The 22,803-nt window shown below is 46.6% G+C and overlaps 8 protein-coding genes across 8 annotated transcripts; 3 read left to right on the top strand and 5 right to left on the bottom strand.

Annotated features, from left to right (window-relative positions):
• Positions 1–253: 253 nt before the first annotated feature.
• INS49_010991 (uncharacterized protein) lies at positions 254–882 on the top strand (the record flags this gene model as incomplete). Its single annotated transcript, XM_043171712.1, has 2 exons — positions 254–571; positions 763–882. The coding sequence occupies 2 exons, from the start codon at positions 254–256 to the stop codon at positions 880–882; spliced, it is 438 nt and encodes a 145-aa protein (XP_043023457.1).
• A 1,305-nt stretch (positions 883–2,187) lies between these two features.
• Positions 2,188–2,592, top strand: INS49_010990 (uncharacterized protein; the record flags this gene model as incomplete). The annotated part of the gene is made up of 2 exons (XM_043171711.1): positions 2,188–2,396; positions 2,454–2,592. 2 exons carry the CDS (start codon positions 2,188–2,190, stop codon positions 2,590–2,592), a joined length of 348 nt encoding a protein of 115 aa, XP_043023456.1.
• A 1,761-nt stretch (positions 2,593–4,353) lies between these two features.
• On the bottom strand, positions 4,354–5,331 carry INS49_010989 (uncharacterized protein; the record flags this gene model as incomplete). Its single annotated transcript, XM_043171710.1, has 1 exon — positions 4,354–5,331. The coding sequence occupies one exon, from the start codon at positions 5,329–5,331 to the stop codon at positions 4,354–4,356; it is 978 nt and encodes a 325-aa protein (XP_043023455.1).
• Positions 5,332–8,437: 3,106 nt separating this feature from the next.
• Positions 8,438–9,050, bottom strand: INS49_010988 (uncharacterized protein; the record flags this gene model as incomplete). Its single annotated transcript, XM_043171709.1, has 3 exons — positions 8,438–8,524; positions 8,596–8,780; positions 8,861–9,050. The coding sequence occupies 3 exons, from the start codon at positions 9,048–9,050 to the stop codon at positions 8,438–8,440; spliced, it is 462 nt and encodes a 153-aa protein (XP_043023454.1).
• A 585-nt stretch (positions 9,051–9,635) lies between these two features.
• On the bottom strand, positions 9,636–10,579 carry INS49_010987 (uncharacterized protein; the record flags this gene model as incomplete). The annotated part of the gene is made up of 2 exons (XM_043171708.1): positions 9,636–10,452; positions 10,560–10,579. 2 exons carry the CDS (start codon positions 10,577–10,579, stop codon positions 9,636–9,638), a joined length of 837 nt encoding a protein of 278 aa, XP_043023453.1.
• Positions 10,580–11,175: 596 nt separating this feature from the next.
• Positions 11,176–14,569, top strand: INS49_010986 (uncharacterized protein; the record flags this gene model as incomplete). The annotated part of the gene is made up of 4 exons (XM_043171707.1): positions 11,176–11,188; positions 11,258–11,265; positions 11,533–14,245; positions 14,352–14,569. 4 exons carry the CDS (start codon positions 11,176–11,178, stop codon positions 14,567–14,569), a joined length of 2,952 nt encoding a protein of 983 aa, XP_043023452.1.
• A 335-nt stretch (positions 14,570–14,904) lies between these two features.
• On the bottom strand, positions 14,905–16,090 carry INS49_010985 (uncharacterized protein; the record flags this gene model as incomplete). Its single annotated transcript, XM_043171706.1, has 3 exons — positions 14,905–15,353; positions 15,481–15,907; positions 16,004–16,090. The coding sequence occupies 3 exons, from the start codon at positions 16,088–16,090 to the stop codon at positions 14,905–14,907; spliced, it is 963 nt and encodes a 320-aa protein (XP_043023451.1).
• A 463-nt stretch (positions 16,091–16,553) lies between these two features.
• On the bottom strand, positions 16,554–18,350 carry INS49_010984 (uncharacterized protein; the record flags this gene model as incomplete). The annotated part of the gene is made up of 1 exon (XM_043171705.1): positions 16,554–18,350. The coding sequence occupies one exon, from the start codon at positions 18,348–18,350 to the stop codon at positions 16,554–16,556; it is 1,797 nt and encodes a 598-aa protein (XP_043023450.1).
• Positions 18,351–22,803: the final 4,453 nt, after the last annotated feature.

Genomic DNA, 22,803 nt, shown 5'->3' with positions numbered 1-22,803 from the left:
CGGCATGATATTCCAAGATTTACATGTGCATGCGGGGAATCAAAGCGGGAGCTGTTGGCTTGAGGGGATTTGGCTACTGCGGAGGTCAAATCAGCTCTCCGGACATCAGAAGAGCGCTTACTGACCTGGAACGATGAAATTGACTGTCAACACTCCACCCCTCGCCTAAGTCAAGTTCCTTGACGTCTCCACTATCATACAGAAGATCCACCATCAATCAGCCTCAAGATCGTTCCACACCCCAGCTTCCAACATGAGTTCCTCCTCTAACACCGCCCCCGCTGATGACAAAGTTGCCGCAGCCCACAAGACCCTCTTTGACGAAGGCATCAAGCTCCGCACGCAGGTCAATGGTGCCGAATATGTTGAGAAGGCCTTGAAGAATGGCTCGGAGTTCGCAAGGCCCATGCAAGAGCTTGTTACCGAAGCTTGCTGGGGCTCCGTCTGGACACGCCCTGGCCTGGAGAAAAAGTGGCGTTCGTTGATAAACGTGGCAATGCTTGTGGCCCTCAATAGGTCGACTGAGCTGGCAACTCATATTAAGGGAGCAATCACCAATGGGGCTACGGAGGTAAGCAGAATTCAGTCTGCATTTCTCGCACTTTAAGACCCATTTTCCACACTCTCTCTGATCTGCGACTCTCCTGGGCATATCATTTGTATAGACTTGACACACCAGCGCGTATCGTGTTTGTGGGGCCCCTTACGTTCTCAGGATGTGTTTGCTATTTACTTCGAGAGCTGACTCTAAGTGCGCTTCAGGATGAGGTCAGGGAAGTGCTTCTACAAGCTTCGATTTACTGTGGAATGCCAGCGGGGCTTGAAGGATTTAGGGTCGCACAGAGGGTCCTCGATGCCACCAAGGAGGAAGGTGGGAAGTAGATTGGATTTGTAGACTCATCAGTTAGAGATAGACACATCAAATTCAAGCTCAGAGAGCACTATTAGCATGCTTCCGCATCGCCGCCCAAGCCCACAATACAATACCTAGACTATTGTACCTCTGGGACTTCAGAGGGCACGATGACTGCAAGCGTGGACCAGAACGCCAGCGTACCTAGTGAAGGTATTGCCAGAATAGCTATTTCTCGTGCGACACGCCAGCAGATTCCGCAAGATCGAGAGAATCTGGAACATACAAACGCTGGTTGGTGACAGTATTAGCATATGCTTCTTCGTGCTCCTAGAACTGTACCCCGGCCATTCCATGGTTTTAACAAGCTGGTCAGACTTCGGCTCAGGTGGGACCTTTCGCGATGCGCTAACACCATTGCTGCCACAGCATAGGTCGACATTGGCAAGCCGCTTGCCACCACTACTACTCTTGAGGTTGAGAGTTGGGTACTTAGAATGCGAAGCCAAGCAGCACTATCCCCAACTTGACCTTACCAGCATCAGCAAAAGTTCTAATTTCAAGTATTATGACCAGTGCTATGCTGCTGTGTCAAGAGCTGATGAGTGGAACTGGAAATACACCGCCCACGAACTTGAACTCTGTGTGGAGATTGCTGTGGGAACTATATGAGATGCACTGAGTGCCTGATCGTAATTGCTGGTCTTCTTCGTCTATTAAACATCGACCGTTTCTCCACTCACATCGCAAATAGAAACATCCATGATGACCCATACCATTTAATCTGTTCTGAAAACCCAATGATTCTATCTCTGGCAAGGCTGTGACTGCAGAGCAAATTTTTCCAAGCTCAGTTACAATACGTCTATTTTTAAAGCACAAATTTACAGTATGCAATAAAGCTTTCTGGAAACACAAAGATCCTTTTATGGTCAATACCTGTGCTCAAATGGAGTGGATGCATACTGCTTAAGAAGCATATGTGTACAGATTAAAAACGAGACCACTATGCTCGATAATAACTCAGGTTACTATTGGGTGTTTCAACAGCATTTCACAAATTTCATAGGCTCGGCGCCAGATGAGCATGTCTTGGTAATTAGTTGTCTCTCAGTGGTACCACTTGGTGGTACCACCCACCGTTGTGCACAAGCACCGGTGTACGACTCAGCATCTCGGGGTACTCGTTTGACATGCCTGTCCGTTAGTTACTGGGTAGCCTTTGATCATGGAAAGGGGCATTACGAAGAACAAGATAAATAGAAGCAGTCCTCCCGATCAAAAATAGTTTCCCAGCCAGATCAACTACAATCTAGTCAAGCAACATATCAATCATGTTCAAAACAACCAACCAGATCAAAATCATCAACACGCAGTTCTCTGCCATCCTCGTCACTCTCGTCGCCGCCGTCAGCGTCTCTGCCAGCCTGGCTCCCGCTGTGCGCGCCGCTGCTGAGCTCCAGGGACCCAACCTCGAGAGCCGTGACCCCAAGCCTTGCTCTGGCAACCCGGGCTGCGACTGCCTGGGGGTTGTTCTTGGCAAGTGTCCTCAGGACTGCTGCTAGTTGAGTCCCTTATATCTGCAACTAGCGATCTCCAGTCAGCTATACCTCCTCGACACTATCGCATCGCTTGCGATAGGCAAATGGATGCCCGCAGACTGCGTTGAAGACCAGGGTGTAGCAACCGGAACAGCCCGGCCCCTTCTGATCTGCGAGAAGTCAAGCTCGGTCCGCTGAGATTCGATTTCGGCAGGGAGGTCTTGCTGGACGATAAACCTTATCTTGGACATGGTATTCATCTTTGCTGACTGTTTCTTTGCTGCTTCTCGCTGTTTCTTGCTGCGTCTTGTTATTTCTTGACTGTTCCTCAACTATGCAAGTTTTGGTGCAGAACATGAATTTTCGATCGGAGTGAGAGAAGAAATTACATCCCTTAAATACTTGTGAGTAGGCCATGGCTTCAGTATATCGGATATCAAGGAACAATGGATTGTTCTTTATCTTCAGTTAGTTATAAGAGAGAATGCTATTGTTCGAATATGCCCTGCCATCTGTATCTTTAAGGACATAAAAGTGATAATACTGTAATTCAACCATGCTATGTGGAAATAAGAGCCTGACCTGGAGACTATCTGTATTCTTTAAGTTCTTCTACTAAGCCGGATCAACAACAATCATCTAAGTAGGACAAGAGAAAATGTATTTTATAGATAATTACAGTAATTTTCACTATACAAGGCTTTAGACAATACTTGTCCATTCTTCTGTTGTGTCAGAAGCTACTACTTTGTACCCAAGTGTATCAAGCTGTGCCCAGTCTCCAGTGCCATTCTTGCTCATGCTGTTAAGCTTGACATCAAGCCAGCACATAAAGGTTGGAGCCATCTATAGCCACAGAAAAAGCCATATCTTTTCATCCTAGTCCACTGGCAGTGGGGGCAGATGTTCCTCTCTTATGCAGAACAAATTAATTATAGGGAATAATACAATAGGCTATTTCGGTTCAACAAAGAGGTACAAACCAATATATATTACAACAAAGAGATCCTGCACTGATAGAGCTTAGTTGGAAGACAAAGCGGGTTGTGAACTGCTCAGTAGGGTCAGTATGTTATGTCTTCTGAAGTGTGAAAATGTTTCTAACACTTTGTCTTCATGACATTTGTGGGTTAAAGATAATGACTTTGTACTGAATCTCAGCTGCATTAACCAATGACTATTGTTGGGATGCATTGCATAAGCAGCTTTATTTTAACTAGTGTTGTGTTACTCAAACTACTCCAAAGTACTATCCTGCTATTGAAAGCGGTTGTGGCAATCAATGATGGAGCAACCACACAACGGCGTAGGACTGTATGCTCTGGGAATTTGAATTTTCCAGCAACTTTGGACCATGCAGTACTGCATGGGTGAGCTGAAGAATCAGCAGCATTTTCCCATCCTTCATTCCGAGCAATCATTACTCTGAGGGGTTATGAACAACGAGCCATACGATGCGAGTGATCGCTCCCGAGGTCCTTAATCGAGACAAAGCTCTTGACTTTGAGTGCCAGGGGGCTTTTTACTTGTCACTTCAGTTGTGACTAGTATGAGTGAGGATGATAATTGTGTTTGAGTCTAATCAGTCTGATCAAGCGCCATTTACTTCAAATAGCCTGGGCTACTCGGTGCTTGCTCAGGAAAACCAACACCATCTAGAGAAATATTACACAAAGCGATGGCCAGTAAAACACATGTGTTTCCCTTCCACCCCAAAACCATTACTAGCTCAGGCGTGATAGATGTTTGAACGAGATGGGGCTGAAGCTCGATGCTGACCCATCATGTCACACAGTTTATAGGACAAAACGACAGAAATGTCTGTTAATTTGTGCATTGAATTTCGTTTCTGAATCTATAAGCAGCCTGATCCACTTCTCACCCCACTCCGTTGATGCTGTATCGGATATCATAGTAGCGACCTCCCCCTGCGCTGCCCAACACCCCGGGCAGCCGCCCTTACGCTTTTCCCGGGATCGCGATCTCGTTTCTCAGCTTTTGGCCAGCCAGGAACTTTCTCAGGTTCTCCACGATGAGCGCCTCGGCACCCTGGGGCCGGCCGCCGGCGGCATGCGGGCTGACGACGACGTTCTCGACCTGCCACAGCCTGGACTCCTTGGGCAGCGGCTCGGTCGCGAAGACGTCGAGGGCGGCGCCGCCGATCTGCTTGTTCACCAGGGCGTCGTAGAGGGCGTCCTCGTCGATGCAGGTGCCGCGGCCGACGTTGACGACCCAGGCGTGCTCGGGCAGCAGGGCTAACCTCTCCTTGCTGAGGGCGTTCTTGGTGGTGTCGTCGCCGGGGAGGATCATGACCAGGGCGTCTGTGTTCTTGAAGGTGTCGGCGATGTGGTCCTCGCTGACGACCTCGAAGGCGTCGCGGATGCCGGCGCTGCGGGCGACGCCCTTGACGTTGGCGCCGAGGGAGACGAGCCAGGGGGCCAGCTTCTTGGCGATGTTGCCGAAGCCCCAGATGGTGACGTTGGCGTCGCGCAGGGAGGTGAACCTGTCCTTTGGCCGGTCTGGCTGGGGCCCGCCGAGGTGCTGGGGCCACTGGCTCTTTGTCTGGTAGTCGCGCATCTCGTAGAACCGGCGGGCGGCGTTGAGCAGCAGGCCCAGGGTGTGCTCGGCGACGGTGTGGTCGTGCAGGCCGGAGCCGGTGCACAGGGTGATGGACGGGTCAAAGCCGGCGGCGAAGACGTCGTTGGGGCCGGCGGCGCACGACTGGATCCATTTCAGGTTCTTGAGGCGCTTGGCCGCGTCCTGCAGGTTGGCGGCCGAGTTGGTCCACACCACTAGGAACTCGGCGTCGACGAGGTCCTCCGGGATGGGCTCCTTGACATTGTAGGGGTGGATTGTCACGGGGAAGCCCTCAATGGCTTTGATGTCGAGCACGAGCGAGTTGTTGGTCGACTCGGGCTTGGGCACGAGGAGCTTCATCTTTGCTGAGGAGGGGGGCGACGACGACAGGGACCTGACTGAGGGCAGAGAAGGGCTGGTGATGCGCGAGAACAACGGTCTTGCGAAGATGGGCGTGGTGGGTTTGTAGAGAGGTCGCGAGCTCAAAAATCCAAGTCGACCAGAAAATTGTCTGCTGCACGATGACGGGCCCCAGCGTGAGATCATTGTAGCGAGCTTGTGAATAAGTGTGTGGACCGGCAAGAGCGCGGGGTCGATGTGGGGGTCAATTGGGGGAAGGCGCCCCGAAGGCTCGGGCCAAAGTTGCGATCTCGGCCTGAACCAGAAACAGCAATCCTCGCCGAACCCATCCCGCTCCCGAGAGGAGCTCCTCCGGTCGAGACCATGTATCCACCTGCGCTTGTCCTCCAGGATTGTTTACATGCTGGGAGACCTTGGTCTTTTTTTTTTTTTTTTTAGTAGCTCAGGTACGACCACCACGGTCTGTCACTCGGAAATATATAGCCTTGTATAATAGAAATAACATGCTATAATAATAAGTATTTATTCCTGTGCAAGAAGGCGTCTACTACACCAGCGTCGAGTCGCGAGGGCAGAGACGCAGGCTGCACCGCCTCTAGGCTCATAATGAGGCAAATCCAGCTATGACACTATCCGTTCACAAAATTTTAATCTCAGAACCACCAAAGCTCATCTTCAAGATTATCCTTCCACAGCTGAGGGCAGGGTTTCGTGCGATCCACGTTTCTCCACGATGCCGTCTCCGACGCAATGCGTGTATAGAGACTGGCACAGGGGGCTATAAGGAAAAACAGCTGGTAAATAACCATCATGCACATCCACAGAATAGCGGCTATACCCACGATGAAGAGAACAGAGAACATCAATACGCCAAATAACATTGAAGACTCAGATTCTTCTTGGCCGTCGTTCGAGACAGGAGCTGGCGGCGTTTCCAATTGTAATTGATTTGATGAACCTTGGCTGTCATTTGGGATAGGGGCTGGCAGTGTTTCTGATGCTTGTTCAAGTTGGTCTGATGTAGGGTCCATAGTTCTTTCAGATTGGAGTTCCCGGTCTCCGGTAACAAGGGCTCTCAAGCCATGTATGGAGAAGATGTAGTAGATCGATGATCGCCAGATGAAATATCCAGTCAACAAAGTCATTAAGACTTTCCAGAAGCTGTCTCGTAGTTGCAAAACGATAGACAATTGGGCGTAACCGCCGGCCAACTGGTAGAGAATCCTTCGTGGGATGAGTGCAATGTCGCGACCAAAAACGATGGCATGGGTTTCTGTACTGGGTAGTCCTTGCTCTTGCTTGAAAGAAGTACACTCGGGGATGCTACAGAGGGGCTCTGTGCATGGCTGAACGTGGCTCTCTAACGTCCAAGACACATTTAATAGCGAGATGGTGAAAGACTGGCACAGAGCGACCAGGCCAGAGAAGACTAACAGAAGCATAGCATAGTCCGCTCCTGCCGCCGTGTTGGAGAGAATGCGACGTATTAACAGTACTGCGGCTTGACAGTACTGCCCAAGTAAGATCAGCAAGACCAGCATGCGGCCAACCCACTTCAGATCTCGCTCGAGTGGTGTCGCTTTGACGTGAGCAGGACCGACGAGCGAGAGTGGGAAACTGCGGTCAACATCGAGCTTATCATTGAGACGACAGCTGCAGAGCCTTGCGAGCCGATACTTGAGGGTGATTTTCGTCTGCCAAGGTCCCGGGCTAATCCTGAGAAGATCTATGAACCCATACCAAAGCACTGTCGAAAATGACAAGACCGGCGCCAGTGGATTGGTGGAGACCTCGATTGCACGAAACAGCTCGAATTTCCAGGAACGCGAGCCATTGAGGGAGCTCAGGTGCCCATATACCCCCACCGTTGTCACGGTAGCTGCAAAAAGCTTGGCAAAAGCTCCTGTCGACGTCCTACGAGACCCCTCTGGACAGGTGCTTTGGTATTCCTGGGTCCCGGGTAGTGATATGTGATGATCCTCTAGAGCTCGGAAGGCAAAGATCAGGGCTAAGATGCTGCTCAGCATTGGAATGTAAAATGATGTCGGGCGGCATAGTCTTCGAAGTCTGTTCTTTGAAGTATCAAGTGTCCGAGAAAGATAGGGTTGGTCCGGCTGCTCGCCTGCTGTGGCTTTTTTGTCCTTTGCGAACAGCGTCACCGCGAGGATCCAGCCCCCAAAGATGGCGACTGACCAAAATGCGATGCGGATGCCTCGAAATACATACGTGACTATTTCCAGCGGGTGGCGGACAAAGGGATGACGAGTGGCCATTGTTTCGATCTTTTTGTTAGAACATGGCGGTCTCTATTCTTTCGCAAGAAACTCAACCCACCTGGTTCCAGCGTTGGTCAATGATATGGGAATGCCAAAAACTTGCAGATGCGAGCGCTGCGCCTCATTGGCAAAAGGGGCGCAACGGTGCGGGGTTAGTTCTGTCCCCAAAAGGTAGCGCAGTACACTAAACGCCCCAATTCGCCTCAAGGGAACGGGATCCCAATGGGATCCCAAAGTCGCTCACGAGAGTGAACACGGAGATCCTTACGGGGGTGAAACCTGCCGACTCTCGTGAGGGGCAAAAGTATGCATGGGCATGTCCATTGACTCAATTCGAAGGAAGAAGCTTCGTTCAGCAGAGATTGTAAAACAACATCTATTGGGATGTAATGGACTGCGAGTTGAAGTCATCGAAGTTGACTGCGTTCGGCATCCTCCTGCGCTATTGTGCGAGTATACAAAGGCAAGAAGTTGATACTAATAAAGAATGACTTTCCTAACTTTATATGGCCTATATTAATCAACTCATCATCATGAGAATTAATCAATTTCATGGGTACATAATTATGTCCCTAGGATGTTTCATTAAGGTTAGAAACGGTTGGGTGGATGTGATCACACTGAAGTGTTGAGCATATGATATTGTTGTGACCTCGTGAGAATGTGTCCAGAGTCTTGAGTAGTACGGGAAAAGCAGTGGAAAAGGGTTCAAGCATTTGTATTACCAAAGAGGTTTATACAGTCGAATGAGGCTTAAGTGCACTGCAGTTTACTTGCCAAAACTGTAGGATCTAACGGTATCTGCGCAGACAAGGACGGTCGACGCAATCTCAATTCTGTCCCTTCGAAGAGCCCGCAAAAATCGTGTTTGAAGGCATCTGGAAGTTCTTGACCCTCTGGTTGAAGGTGATGACATTCTAAGCCACCGTCAGCCACGCAGCTCCAGGATTCATGCCTTACTGCCCAGGGATCTCGAGACAGCACTTACACCATCCGGATCCTCAACTACCAGGTCCCTCAGACCCCAAGGCTTGGTCTCGATATCACCCCTGATTTTGGCCTCGTTTGCCTTGAGCGTGTCCCTCAGCTTCTCCAGCTCGTCATTGTCCCCGTCGATGCGGATATAGACCTTGCCAAACTGGACATCGTTCTCAACATCTGGAAAGCCCCGGCCTTCGTGAGAAAAGACCAAAATTAGCCAATGCTACGTTGACATGGTAGCTGAGTTGACATAGGAAGTTTTGTACACTTACGGCGCAGGTAGATGTTGACAGAAGCATCCCACTTCGAGACGCTGGTGTCGTCCACTAGTTGTACCCAGCAGTGGTTGTCTCCGTCGCGGCCCGCTAGGCGGAAGCCGAGGCGGCCGGTATAGTACTCCAGTGCCTCAGGAATCGACGAGACTGGCAATGAAGGCTGGATGGTGGTATATCTAGGAGCCATGGTCGTTTGTCGGTCTGGCTGGTGTGGACTTTGACGGTCGGTCGTTCAGTTTGTCACCGTTGTAGCCGGAGCTGAGGGAGCATTGGCCAGATACGTTCGTACTTGAGAGGAGGTCAAGGTTCAAGGGATGATGCAGGTGCAAGGAATGTTTCAGGGTCGAACCCTCATCGCAAGCTCATGAAGATCACTCCCCAGCGGCGACAGCGACGAACGTACATGCTCAGGTAGGTTTGCAAAGGCGCCTGCGCAAACGACAGTGTGCAAACAAAGGTGTGCCAAATTCGTTCAATCGTCTTTTGCGTGTGGGCAGACATTGCCAAGGAAAATCGAGATATAGAGGGCTACCGGGCGAGGGACATTGACCAAATTGTTGCTCTCTGAGCGCATTGCCAGGCTATCAACTCCTTTCCTAAGTTGCATGGTATGCGAATGAAGACTGATGGACAGCTCTAATTCTAGTTGCTTTCCGAAACTCTGTGATGAAATGTATCAACTCTTTTGTGGGCGGACGTGAAGATGTGCGTGGTGGAGCCCGGTGTCCAGCGTCGATCTGCCGAATGACTGCGTGCGATTCTGCAGAGACACTCAGGACGGCACACTGATGCCGTACTTGTCGTAATTGAACTGTTCCAAACTCGGTATGCTTTCTGCCCAGCCGTCATCAATCTCTCCGGGCTGCTGATCGTCTCCCGCGTCGAACAATCCCGTTCTCCCGGCCAGAATGTCCTTCTGCCTTGCTTCATACTCGACCGCCACGTCGGGATGCGGCACCCAGATCACCCTCATGCCAGCCCGTCTCCCAGCCTCGACTCCGACTGCGCTGTCCTCAAAGACCAGGCACTCGTTGGCTTTGATGGGCTCCTCGCAGCGGTCCACCGTCGAATTCAGAACGTCCAGCGCAAGGAGATAAAGGTCTGGCGCTGGCTTTCTCCGGCCCTTGCGCAGGCGCGGATCATCACCAAAAATCCGCCTCTCGGGCTGGAAGAAGCCAAGTAAGCGCTCAGTCTCGGGCCTCGAGGTCTTCAGAGCGTAGATGTCGCTGGTGGTGCTGGATGCCAGCGCCAACTCAATCTTGTCTCCGGGAGAGGAGCTGCGCGCACTGCTGAGGTTGAACAAGAGCTTCTCTGCGCCAGGCATTGGCTCACAATCGCGAAAGAGCAGCTGCATATGTGCTCTTGATTCGCGAGCCCATTGCTCGCGGGGGATGGGCAATCGTGCCCAGTCATGGAATACGTCTCCGTTGGACGAGTCATGCACGCCCATGAGCTTGGATCGAACTGACGGGGTAAAGGTCGGTCTTTCATATTTCTCCAGGAGCTGGTTCAGGGCCTTGGTGATGATGTCCTCCGAGTTGATGAGGAGCCCATCCAGGTCGAAAATGCACGCGCGGATCGCGGGGAGCCTGAAAGTAAATCTTTCTCAGCTTTGGAATCCATACAACGGTTTTTCTGGCCTCATTGTGCCGCCCACGGTCTGCTAGAGTCTAACGACCATGCGAACAGCACTTACTCTTTCTCGTGAGAAGCCATGAGTACGTACCCGTGAGAGGCTAGGTATGGTATTGAGTTTGGCAAACTGGCAGTCGGTGGCACCAGAGCGGTAATGGGTTAGTTGGCGCATGCAACGTGGGTCTTGAGAGGTGCAGGGACGCCCTTGCGTAACAAAATCCAACGGTCTGCTGTGGCTGAGAAGCCATCAGGATGGACCGTACCCCAACTTCTTCTCGCTCCACTCTTGCCCGCCGCCCCTCTACGGCACGTATCACCTTCCTTCGGCTTCGGGGGTGGGCCTCTCTAAACGCCTCCGTTTGTTTACAGCACTTGATGGCGCTACTCCAAAACCCTGCCAGGGTGCCTAGGGTGCTTATATTGGAGGTGGAATCCTTGGAATGATAATTTTGGAGCCTCTGCGAGTCTATTAGGCAGCGCGCAGGTTTGTCGTGCAGGGGCTCGTGCAGGGACGAACGAGCGGAGAAGCCTCGGTTTACGGCAGGCCATAATTCCACCACCCAGCTGTCACGAAGCATGCGTTAGCAGCGCTTGACCGCGGCTGCTCGGAGCGTCAATCCGTGCCTGGCTATGTGAACTAGCACGTCTGGGGAGATTCACCCCAGGGTCCTCGAAAGATGATGACAGAATGTGATCTTTCCCCGCTGGCTCCGTCTGGGCCTGGCATTGGCAAGAGACCACTGACCGAGACGATATAAGGCGCGCAGGTACGTGCATCAGTCCAGTCAACATGAGGTGATCCCCACTCCTTTGTACTCGCCCAAACCCTTGGAATCGAGGCGATCACGGCCGAGATGGTATCCCCTTACCGGCTTGCAGCCGTCCTGGCTTCCCTGTACTGCTGTGCTCAAGGCCTAGCCACGAGCGCCCAGGGCAAACAGCTCACTGTCGTTGACCCTGGGACGCGAGGCCCTCCAAGACCTGGTGAGACCTGCCGTTCTAGCTACACCGTTGCGCGTTCTGACATTGCATAGGTGACATGGGACTCCCACTCGCTGTTCGTCAGGGGTGAGCGTATCGTGTTCTACTCGGGCGAGTTCCACCCCTTCAGGCTTCCTGTGCCTGGTCTCTGGCGAGACATTCTCCAGAAGATCAAGGCCCTGGGCTTCACCGGCGTGTCTTTCTACGTCGACTGGCGCCTGCACGAGGGCAACCCTGGCGGGTTCAGCGCAGATGGCGTCTTTGCCTGGGAACCATTGTTCGAGGCTGCTTCGGAAGTGGGACTGTACCTGTTGGCACGGCCTGGTCCTTACATCAACGCCGAGGTGGCAGGGGGTGGCTTTCCTGGTTGGCTACAGAGGGAACAGGAGATGTTGCGGACCAACGGCAGCTTCGTCGATGCTACCAAGAACTATGTTGACAAAATCGGAAAAATCATCGCGGATGCCCAGATCACCAATGGAGGCCCAGTCGTGGCATTCCAGGCGGAAAATGAATATACGTTTGGTGCAAGCTGGGTTGAATGGCCGGACGTCGAATACATCGACTCTGTGAACAAGCTGTTCCGCGACGCAGGCATCCTTGTTCCTTTCATGAACAATGAGGCCGCAGCAATTGGCCTGTTCGTCCCTGGAGAACCTGGCGGACCAGACATCTACGGCCATGACAACTACCCCATCGGCTGGACCTGCAGTCAACCGGACAATTGGACTGTCGGTGCCATTCCAACGAACTTCCGCGAGCTGCATCTTGAACAGAGCCCAGACACGCCGTACGCCATTCCAGAATTCCAAGGCGGTGCTATTGCCTACTGGGGTGGCTCGTGGGATCTAGACGACTGCGCGGCTTTCATCGGGCCCGAGGCCGAGCGCATCTTTTACAAGAACACCCTCTCTTTTGGTGCCACCATTCTGAACCGCTACATGACCTACGGAGGAACCAACTGGGGAAACTTGGGCCAGCCAGGCGCATACACATCTTACGACTACGGAGCAGTAATCAAGGAGGATAGGACTCTGGTCCGTGAGAAGTACGTGGAGGCCAAGCTTCTGGCACAGTTCATCAAGGCATCTCCAGCCTATCTCGAGGCCACGCCTGGAAACCTCACCAACACGACTTACACGAGCACAACGGCAGTTTCGACAACACCCATCTTTGGAAACACAACTAACTTCTACGTCGTTCGTCACTCTGACTATACCTCTCGCGAGTCTACAGATTACACATTCAGTGTCCCAACCAGCGTCGGCAATGTGACGATCCCGCAGCTTGGTGGCACCTTGACGCTGAACGGCAGGGACTCTAAATTCCATGTCACTGACTACGACGTTGGTGGCCACAACCTTGTCTACTCATCCGCAGACATCTACACCCACGGCGCCACTGGAGACAAGCGCGTGCTTATCCTATACGCCGGGGCTGGAGAGACCCACGAGTTTGCGTTCCCCGCCAAGCTGGGCAAGCCCACAGTCGAAGGTGACAGCAGCACCGTCAAGATCGAAACCGCTGGCTCTGCGGTTGCTGTGCAGTGGGAGGTCACTCAGGAGCGGAAGGTCCTACATTACGGCAGCAACTTGGATGTGTACCTTCTGTGGAGAAACGAGGCCTTCAACTATTGGGTCTTGGATCTTGAGGCTGCCTCCCCAGTTGGCAATTACACGGCCCCGAATAAAGAGACCGTGATTGCAAAGGCAGGTTACCTGCTTCGGACGGCCACCAAGTCAGGGACTGCGTTGTATCTCACGGGTGACCTCAACGCAACCAGTCCGCTGGAAATCGTCGCTGGTCTCCCAGGCTCCAACAATATCTACTTCAACGGAGTCAAGGTGCCTGGCGTGAAGTCTGCCAATGGTCGGTTGTCGGCAACATTGACATACTCACCGCCCAGTATTGATCTCCCTGACCTGTCTGACCTGTCGGCCATAGAGTGGAAATACGTCGACTCACTTCCAGAGATCCAGGCATCTTATGATGACTCGCAGTGGACGAAGGCCGATCAAGCCAACACCAGCAACACCGCTCGTGATGAGCAGGGCAACGTATTGACCCTCAAGACACCGACCTCTCTGATTTCCGGGGACTATGGATACCACACAGGCTCCCTCATCTACCGCGGGCATTTCACCGCCAGCGGCAACGAGTCATCGCTCCACCTGACCACCCAAGGCGGATCAGGCTTCGGCCACTCGGTCTGGGTGAACTCGACCTACCTCGGCTCCTTCAACGGCGCCGGCACGCCAGGCGGCTACAACCAGACGCTGAGCCTCCTCCCCGCAAGTCTCGCCAGGGGCAGCGACTACGTGATCACCGTCCTGATCGACCACATGGGCGAGGAGACGAACTGGACCCCCGGGTTCGACACCATGAAGACGCCCCGCGGCATCCTCAACTACACACTCGACGGCCACCCGCAGTCCGACGTGGAGTGGAGGGTCACGGGCAACCTGGGCGGCGAGCAGTACCTCGACCTGGCCCGCGGGCCGCTGAACGAGGGGGCGCTCTTTGCGGAGCGCCAGGGTTATCACCTCCCCGAGCCGCCGAGCGATCAGTGGGAGGTCAGGAGCCCGGTTGAGGAGGGTGTCGAGGGTGCGGGTGTTGGGTTCTTCGCTACGAGCTTTGACCTGGACATTCCCAAGGGTTGGGACGTGCCTATGAACTTTGTGTTTGCCAACACGACGTCCGCGGATGGTGGCCCGGCGGACTTCAGGGTGCAGTTGTTTGTGAATGGATACCAATTCGGGAAGTACAGTGAGTTCTGACCTCCACCTGCGGCCGTTGACAGGCCTTTGACAGGGGCTTGGGCTCTTTGCCGCCGGCTGAAGATACGTGAACATGTACTGACCACACTTTCTAGTCAACAATCTTGGCCCACAGACCAGGTTTCCCGTCCCACAGGGCATCCTCAACTACGGCGGAACGAACTATGTATCCATCACGCTCTGGTCTCAGGAGGAGTCGGGTGCCAAGCTGGGTGGACTGGAGCTCGTTGCGGACGCGGTGATTCAATCTGGCATGAGTGATCCTGGTCTCAGCCCAATGCCAGCCTGGGAGGCGCGGGAGAGTGCCTACTGATGGTCTTGAAGTCGCTCATGCATGTACACTTCTGCATACGGGCCTTATTTAATCTGTCATCTGCCGTGACAAAATCCTGAAAATACTGCCTACCATAAAAGTGACATTGCTGTATACTTGATGAGGCCAAGGAAAGCGCAGAGGTAAATCCGGTGAATTTCAAGGGTAATCACTCCACCGAAGCTGTCATACAGGAGCGATGTAGGAGGTTACACGGTCATTAGTCGCTAGCCTATCACCCGAAACAAGCCGGCAGTGGTGAAGTATTGATTCCTTTCGCAAGCGGCGTCCCGTCGCGAAGCAGACATCCCATCGCCTCACGATCCGGCCTCCTCCTAGTCCTCGCCCTCAACGCCACACCACTGCTCCATCTCAGGGTGATCGCCCAAGTCGAGTCGCAACACGGTGCCCAGCTGCAGCGCAATGTCCCGGTACACAACATAGTGGCTCTTGATGGCCTTCCACTCCTCCACGCTGCCGTCGTCGCAGAAGACCTTCATCACGCCCACCCGGCACGTGTCCTGGTCGAAGCTGTCCTGCAGCAGCGCGTGCTCCGTCATGTCCCTGATCACCACCTCGTTGGTGATGTTGTCGGTGTACACGGGGAACCCGAGCGCCACGCACATTATTTTCTCGGGGACGCGGCGGGCCGGGTCGGGAAGCAGCGGAGGCGCGAAGATCTCTCGTACGAGGTCCCACTCTGCCGACTGGGTGTCTGCGAGGACCCAGGAGCCCTTGAAGCCCCTGAACCGGATGGTAGAGGTCAGGACGTCTGTGGCGATGTCTGTCGAGGGGTGTCAGTTATCTGGTCTGGGATGCTCGAAGTGGCAGGGACAAGTGCTTTGCCTGTGCTAAGGCTCTGCACTTCGAGAAGAGTTAGGTAGATCGGATTCAGAAGGGAAGCGGCCTACAGATCAGTCTGAAACCATATGATTCCAAGTCTAGCTGCTCCATGAGAGGCACGAGGCAGCGGAGGACCATCGCGTTCATCACAACGGTGCCGGTCTCTTTGGGGCTCACAAAGGGGACACATGGCACAATTCCTTTAAGGGCGAGGAGCACCTGCAAGTGATACCGCAGATGGGCAACGGGGTGGCACTTGGGCGAGCCACTCGAGTTGTGCATTTTGGTAATAGAATCGTGGTCCAGGTTGAGTAGGAACTCGCGCTCGGCCTCGCGAAGAGTGGTGAATGCTTGTTCGGCGACGCTTTTCATGAAGGATTCGTCGCGAGGCTTGATGACGGCGACGTGCTGGTCGGTGGGCTCATCAAGGGATCGAATAAAGTCGCGCAGCTCGTGCTTCTGGACTTCCATCTTCGGTGGCAGAAGCTTGTTGACCTATGGAATGAAATGGACATGTCAGTTTGTCGATCTGGAGTGGATGCTCGGGCGTTCTCCTATCCACTGTTTGAATTCCTCACTTGTGTTGCTTACCTGGGTCGTCAGCTTCTTCAAGCCTGTTTCTGGCTGCGCTGCCCGGATGGCCGCGATCATCGCCCGAGAACCTAGGTTGAGACCCATGTTTTGGTTGACTTTTTCCGGAAACTGTGGTGAAGAGGTTGTTGAAGGTGAACGGGGGATGATACAGAAAGGTGGTCTGCCGGGATGGTTATTAACACAAGGCTGCAACGGCATCAAGACAGGAGCCAGAAACGTTGGCTGAGACCGACCAGGCTTCTGTTCCAATAATATGGCTTCAAAGTGGGTCCCATAGACAATTGGCTTGCTTTGTACAAACTTGAAGGCGCCTCCTCCCTATCCACCTAGGCAGCTAGCACCACTTGTGATTAATTGCCTGGAGTAGACAAACAGTAAAACTTCAAGCAAAGTTCTTTAAAAAGGCACCCGGGATGGACAGGTTCCCTGGTGGCAGTGTTCATGTTTTTGAACAAATTGTGTCTAGAGTTATCCTTACTCGTCTCTCATCAGCTATATTCACCCTGAGCTCTTTCCCCATCAACCTCGCAGGGCTTTCGTCTCGTGTTCAACCTTTCGTCTCATCTTTGGGCATGTCAAAGACCTTGCCTGGGTTCATTATCCACCTTGGATCAACAGACCTCTTAAGCGTCTGCATCAGCCCAATAGTGCCATCACCCAATTCATCCAACAGGCACTCCTTCTTCCCAATCCCAATCGCATGCTCCCCTGATACTGTGCCCTCCATCTCCAAGGCCCGGCTCATCATATCGTGGACCACATGACTGACTCTCCTTGCCATCTTTTCGTCCTTGGGGTCATACATCATCGCCACATGGAAATTGCCGTCTCCAATATGGCCGATCACGCTCGCAAATATTCCCAGCGAGCCACATTCCTTCTTTGATATCTCGATGATCTCAGCCAGCCGCGACAGCGGGACCGCCACGTCCGTAGACCAGACCTCCGTCCCCGGGGGCCGGTTGCTGACCATTGTGAACAGTGCCTCCTTTCGCGCCGACCAGAGGTCATGCTCATCATGTTTCGTCTTGGCAAAGTGGAACGGGACACTGCCGGCGACGCTCCTGATGATCTCTGTCGAGCGCTTGACGTCGCTCTTGATGCCGTCTGTCGTCCCCGAGTACTTGATAAACAGCGTCGGTTTCTCGTCCCACCTCCTCTTGCGGACGGTCTCGCTGCCTTGCTTGTTGAGGATCTGCATCTGCACGTCGTCCATGATCTCGAGCGCGGCGAGCGGGATGCCGGAACGAATCAGCGAGGTCGCTGCCGTCGCTGCTGCGGAGATGCTGGGGAAGGCTACCACCGCAACAGAGGTGTCAGCCGGTATTGGGGCGAGCTTCAGTGTGATTTCGGTCACAATCCCCAGCGTGCCCTCCGCGCCGACGAACAGGGAGGTGAGATTGTAGCCTGCGGACGTCTTGCGAGGTCGTCTCCTAGTCTTGACCACGCTTCCGTCCGGGAGAACGACTGTCAAGTTCACAACCCAGTCTTTCATCGTGCCGTAGCGCATAGCGTTCGTGCCGCTGCAGTTTGTAGACACCATGCCACCGAAGGTTGCCGTCGGCGATGGGTCCATGGGGAAGAAGAGGCCCGACCCTGCGATTTTTGTGTTCAGATCCATCCAGTTGACACCAGGCTGGAGAGTAACATCCATGTCGTCCGGCCTGAATGCAATGACCTGGTCCATGTGCGTGAAGTCTATGCAAATACCGGAATATGGCTGAGAGAAGTTGCCCTCGACAGACGATCCGGCTCCGAACGGTACCATGGGCACGCGCCGAGCACTACATGTCTTGGCAATGGCGACGACGTCTTCCGTCGACCGTGGGTAGACAACGGCAACAGCTCGTACGGGGGTGTTGGATGTGCTCCATTCGGAGTGTCCATGGTGATCGATCACATCCTCGTCGTAAGTCACCTGTTCCACCCCGATCAGGCCCGCGATCTCACTGGCGGCTTGCAGCATCTCCTCGCGAGGAGCATACGGAGATGACAGTACCCCATCGTCCGAACCTCTGAAGTAGATGACAGCAACAGCTATTGCTATGAAGGTGGCTGGCAGGGCTAAATAGTAGGGGATGGGAAGCCGAGGCCGCTCACCACCCTTGTTTGGGCCCGCGCCCTTTAACTGCTTCGATGATTCAGGTTGCCCCGGAGCCTTCGAAGGTCCTGGATCCGCTGGTTTGACCGCATGCGGCTTGTATTCTTTGATGGGTGCAAACCGCTGTCTAGATGTGGTCGACTTCCATCGTTGCGGAGCCGGGACGCTGCGTTGTTGAGCTGTCCTGACAGTGAAGGCGAAGCTCGGCGAGGGGCGACTTCTCGACCTTGCAATCGAGGCCATTCGCACAGGCTGTTGAGCCTGAGCTGGTCGGTATTGTGGCATCATCTCATTCTCTGGTCTCAATCGATCGCTTCCAGGTCTGGTCCGTCTGGACCTCCGGCAGTCTGGAAGCAAAAGAATGGACCAGGGCCAGTGGAGCTACGTCGCCATTGAGCGAATGATGTTCAAGTTTGGATTTGTCACGGTCCGGGCCCCAGCCCAGTGTACTCTCATATGCAATCAATCGTATTAAATTGGCGCTAGTAACTTACACATAACACACCACACTAAAAATCATATGCACTTATCATGCCGTTAATTAATACCCTTGATATCATTAATTTATATACTAACTAAGGTTATTATTACCGCTAAAAGCTTATATATTAATTATTATATATAATAATTACCCTTAACTATAATTTCTTACCCTTTAACTTATTATTAAGGTTTATAAAAGCCATTAATGCCTTGCTAAAGTTTTAAAGAAGTATAATTAATATTAAGCATTATTTATTTATATATAATCATAGCTAATAAAAGTATTTATATATTATAAGGCCCTTAAATAAAGCTATTATTATTTTTACTTTAAAGTTAATTTTATATAATAATTATAAGCCCTTAAATTATAACCCTTGCTATTAATTATAATCCTAGCTTAAACATTATATTATCTTTAATAATAATCCTTTAAAGTTAATAAATATAATATTTATAAAGAAAAAAAATATTATCTTTATAATATTTAATAATCTTCTTTTAAAAAAGCCTTAAATTATTATTAAGCTAAAGATAAAGCTTTTTTTATTATTATTAATAAAGCTTACTTAAAAGCTATTAATAAAAAGGAAGCTATTATTATTAAAAAAAATATTTCTAAAGCCATTATTATTATCATCATTGCTAAAAAGCAGCTTTGTTAAAAATAATAAAGAAGAGTTAAATTCTCCCCCTTATAATAATAAAAACCCCTTTGCTAACCCCTTTATTATTAAAAATAATAATATTTAAGAAATTATTAAAAAGATTATTATTAATAGCTTTCTTAATAATAATATTAAGATTAAGTTGCAAATAAATATAAAAGTAGCCTTTTTCTTTTTTTTAGCTAGCTTAGCTAATTAATTTAAGGATATTGCTATATTTATTTTTTTAATAAAATACTTAAAAGGATAATGCAATAAATTTAGCAATATTTTTATTAATTAACTTATTAAATAGCTTAAAAAGTTTAAAAAGTAAATTGTTATTAACCTTAAAGGTTATTAAGTAAAGTATAAATTTCTTAGCATAATAATTTAATTAAAAAAGAATAGCATATTAAAACTTACTTATTTAAATTAATAAGTAATAAATATAAATCTTAAAATTATATAATTATTAATATATAACCTTATAAAGTAAATTAATAGTAAAGCAATACTTATTTTAAATATTATATATTTTTTTTAAATATTTATTATGCTTTATATTATTTTAAGGCATTAATAAGGTTTAATTACGTTATTATTAACCTTTAAAGGCTTTATTAATATTTAATTTTATAAAATTAAAAAAGCTATTATTATAAAAGCAAAAGAAAATAACTTATTTTAAATTAAGCAATTTAATATTAAGATTAATAATATCTTTTAATTAAGTAATTAATTAAGTTTCTTAGCAAAATTTATAAAAACTAGCATTATATAAAAAGTTATTACTGCTTAAAGAAACGTTAAAATAAAGCTATTTACTTAATTAAGTTAATAGCTAAAACATTATAATAAAGAACGTTATTTTAATTATAAAAAGGAGTTAAAATTAATAGCATAATGCTTTATTAAGGGGAATAAAATATATTTAGCTTTTATATATAAAGACTTACTTAAGTAAGTTAATTTAATAAAGAAAAAGCAAGAAAAGGCTTTTTTAAATTATATCTTTAAAAATATATATAATTAAGCATTATTTTAATTAATTAATTAAAAGTAAAGTAATTAAGCTAAAGTATTTAAAGTTTTTTTAATCCTTAAGTTAAATAATAATATTCTTTTAATTATATTAAGGTACTTAAGTAAAGCTAATATATTTAAGCTAAAAAGAAATAATATAAGCAGCGGAAATATTATTAATATTAATAAAAGCAATAATAATAATAATTAACTTACATTAATATTTATAAATGCCTTTAATGATTATTTAACGCCTTAATAATTAACTTTATTGCTGCTAGCATTATAAGCAGCTAAGCATGTATATATGCTACTTATAACCCCTTTTTTTATTAAAATATTAATAATAAGAGTTACGCTATCTTTATTATATTATTTATTAATATTTTTATTATTCTTAATAATGTTTAATAACCTTAAGAATAATAAATTATTAAATAACTTTTTTTAATATATATATTATTAAAAAGCTTAGCATTATTAAGAAAAGCAAGAAATAAGTTACTTAGCAATAAAGCTTTAAAATATAAGCTTAAGTATATTTAAAAACTTTTTAATATAATTAAATAAATAGTTTATTAATTATTAATTTAAAAAGAACTTAAAAAGCTTTCTTTATTAATATATAAAGAACTTTATATAAGAATGCAATATATTAAAGGAGGGTATATTAAGCTTATTAGCACCCTTAAAGGTAGTTAAGGGCTTTAAAAATAATATTATTATTAAAAGTAATTAATTATAATTTATTTATTATATATAAAAGGGTATTTTAAGTATTACTTTTATTATTTTAATAATAATAAGTAAAAAGTAATAAAGTTAATATTAATGCTTATAATATAATAAGTTTTATAAATTAACTTAACTTATTTATATTTATTATGCCTTAATATAAAATATTAATTTCCTTAATTAATATAAGGCTAATTATAATAATAATATTATTATTAAAAATATAAAGTTTAAAATATTTAAATATAAAAATTATATTATATTTATAATTTTTTTAATAAAGTTATAATTATATAAAGTTAAGCATTTAAATATTAAATATTATTATAATTTAAGCTTTGCTTATTGTAATTAATTAATGGGCTTTAGCCTTATAAAAATAGGCTTTAATATAAATATAAATAAAAAGTAAATCTTTTCCTTTACACTTTAAATATAAACCTTATTTAAATACCTTATAATAAATAACTTAAAGTTAGCTTATAATATATATTTAAAGTCCTTTTATATTATAAACTTATAATGTAATTATATAAAACTTAATATAGCAAAACTTAAAAAGAATAATGGCAGCTTATTAAGCCCTTCCTTATTTAAAAAAATTCTTATTTTAAGAATATTTAGCAACTTAATTAATAAAGATAAGGGTTAAGTTTATAATAAATAAGGAAGTAATTAATATTAAAGGGGCTTAATTCTTTTATATATTTAATTAGCTGGAAACTTTTTATAATTACTTTTTGCTTTATATTAATTTTATAAAGATATTTAAGAAGTAATTAAAAAGCTTCTTAAAAAAGGTTTGCCTTGCATTTAAAAACCCTTTTAAGCAAAGATATGCTAAGCTTAGCTTAATTACATTATAATAACATTATAAAAAGAAAATAGCAGAATTTCTTGCTTAATTTAATTAATTAGCTTATATAGCAAAGACTTAAAGTTAGCTAAATAAATGCAAAATATTATTAATAATTAATAACTTAACCTTTATAATAAAAGCTTAGCTTAATTATAAAAAGTAGTTAAATATATTTAAGGCCTTTTATTTTGCCTTATAATAATATAAGGGTGTTTTTAACATTATAATAAAGGAAGATAATACTTAACCTTAAAATAATAAAATAATAAATATTAATATTATAATAATTTTAATAAGCAAAGTTAAGTATTTTATATATAGCTAACTTAGCTATTATAAGCATAATTATCTTAATTATTATAAAAAAATAAGGATATAACTTTTATTAATTAAGGCTAATAAAGGAAAGGAATTTATTTAAGGAAGTATAAAATTTTTTTTATAAAGTAAGGCTTAAAAGCAATGCTAACTTAGCATTAACTTAAACTTAAAGTAAATTAACTATATATTAATTAATTTAGCCTTATAAAAATGCTTAAAATTTAGGAAATTCCTATTAATAAAGTAAATTACTTATAATTAAGCGTTAATTAATTATAAATTATATAATAAATTTATAGTTTTAAGGTTTTAAGTAAAGGAGCTTATATAAAAGGTTTATATTAAAGGATTATAAGAATATTATTAGCTTAGCTATTAACTTATGCTTAAATAATTATTTTTTATTAACTTACTTTAATTAATATATTAAATTATAAGGATTAAAATATATTAATTATAAATAATAAGCTAAGCCTTTAATATAATTAAGAAGCGCTAAGGTATAATTAAATGGCTAAGTAAAGAGCAATATTTAATTTATAATTAAATTATAATATTCTTTATTTTTTATTATATAGCTACCCTTTAAGGCTTATTATAAAAACTTAAAAAAGGAGGATATATT

The sequence above is a fragment of the Diaporthe citri genome (assembly GCF_014595645.1).
Source record: "Diaporthe citri strain NFHF-8-4 chromosome Unknown scaffold_5, whole genome shotgun sequence".
In the NCBI taxonomy this organism is placed as follows: domain Eukaryota; kingdom Fungi; phylum Ascomycota; class Sordariomycetes; order Diaporthales; family Diaporthaceae; genus Diaporthe; species Diaporthe citri.
The sequence above is the reverse complement of the archived record's forward strand: the minus strand, read 5'-3'. Positions and strand labels throughout refer to the sequence as shown.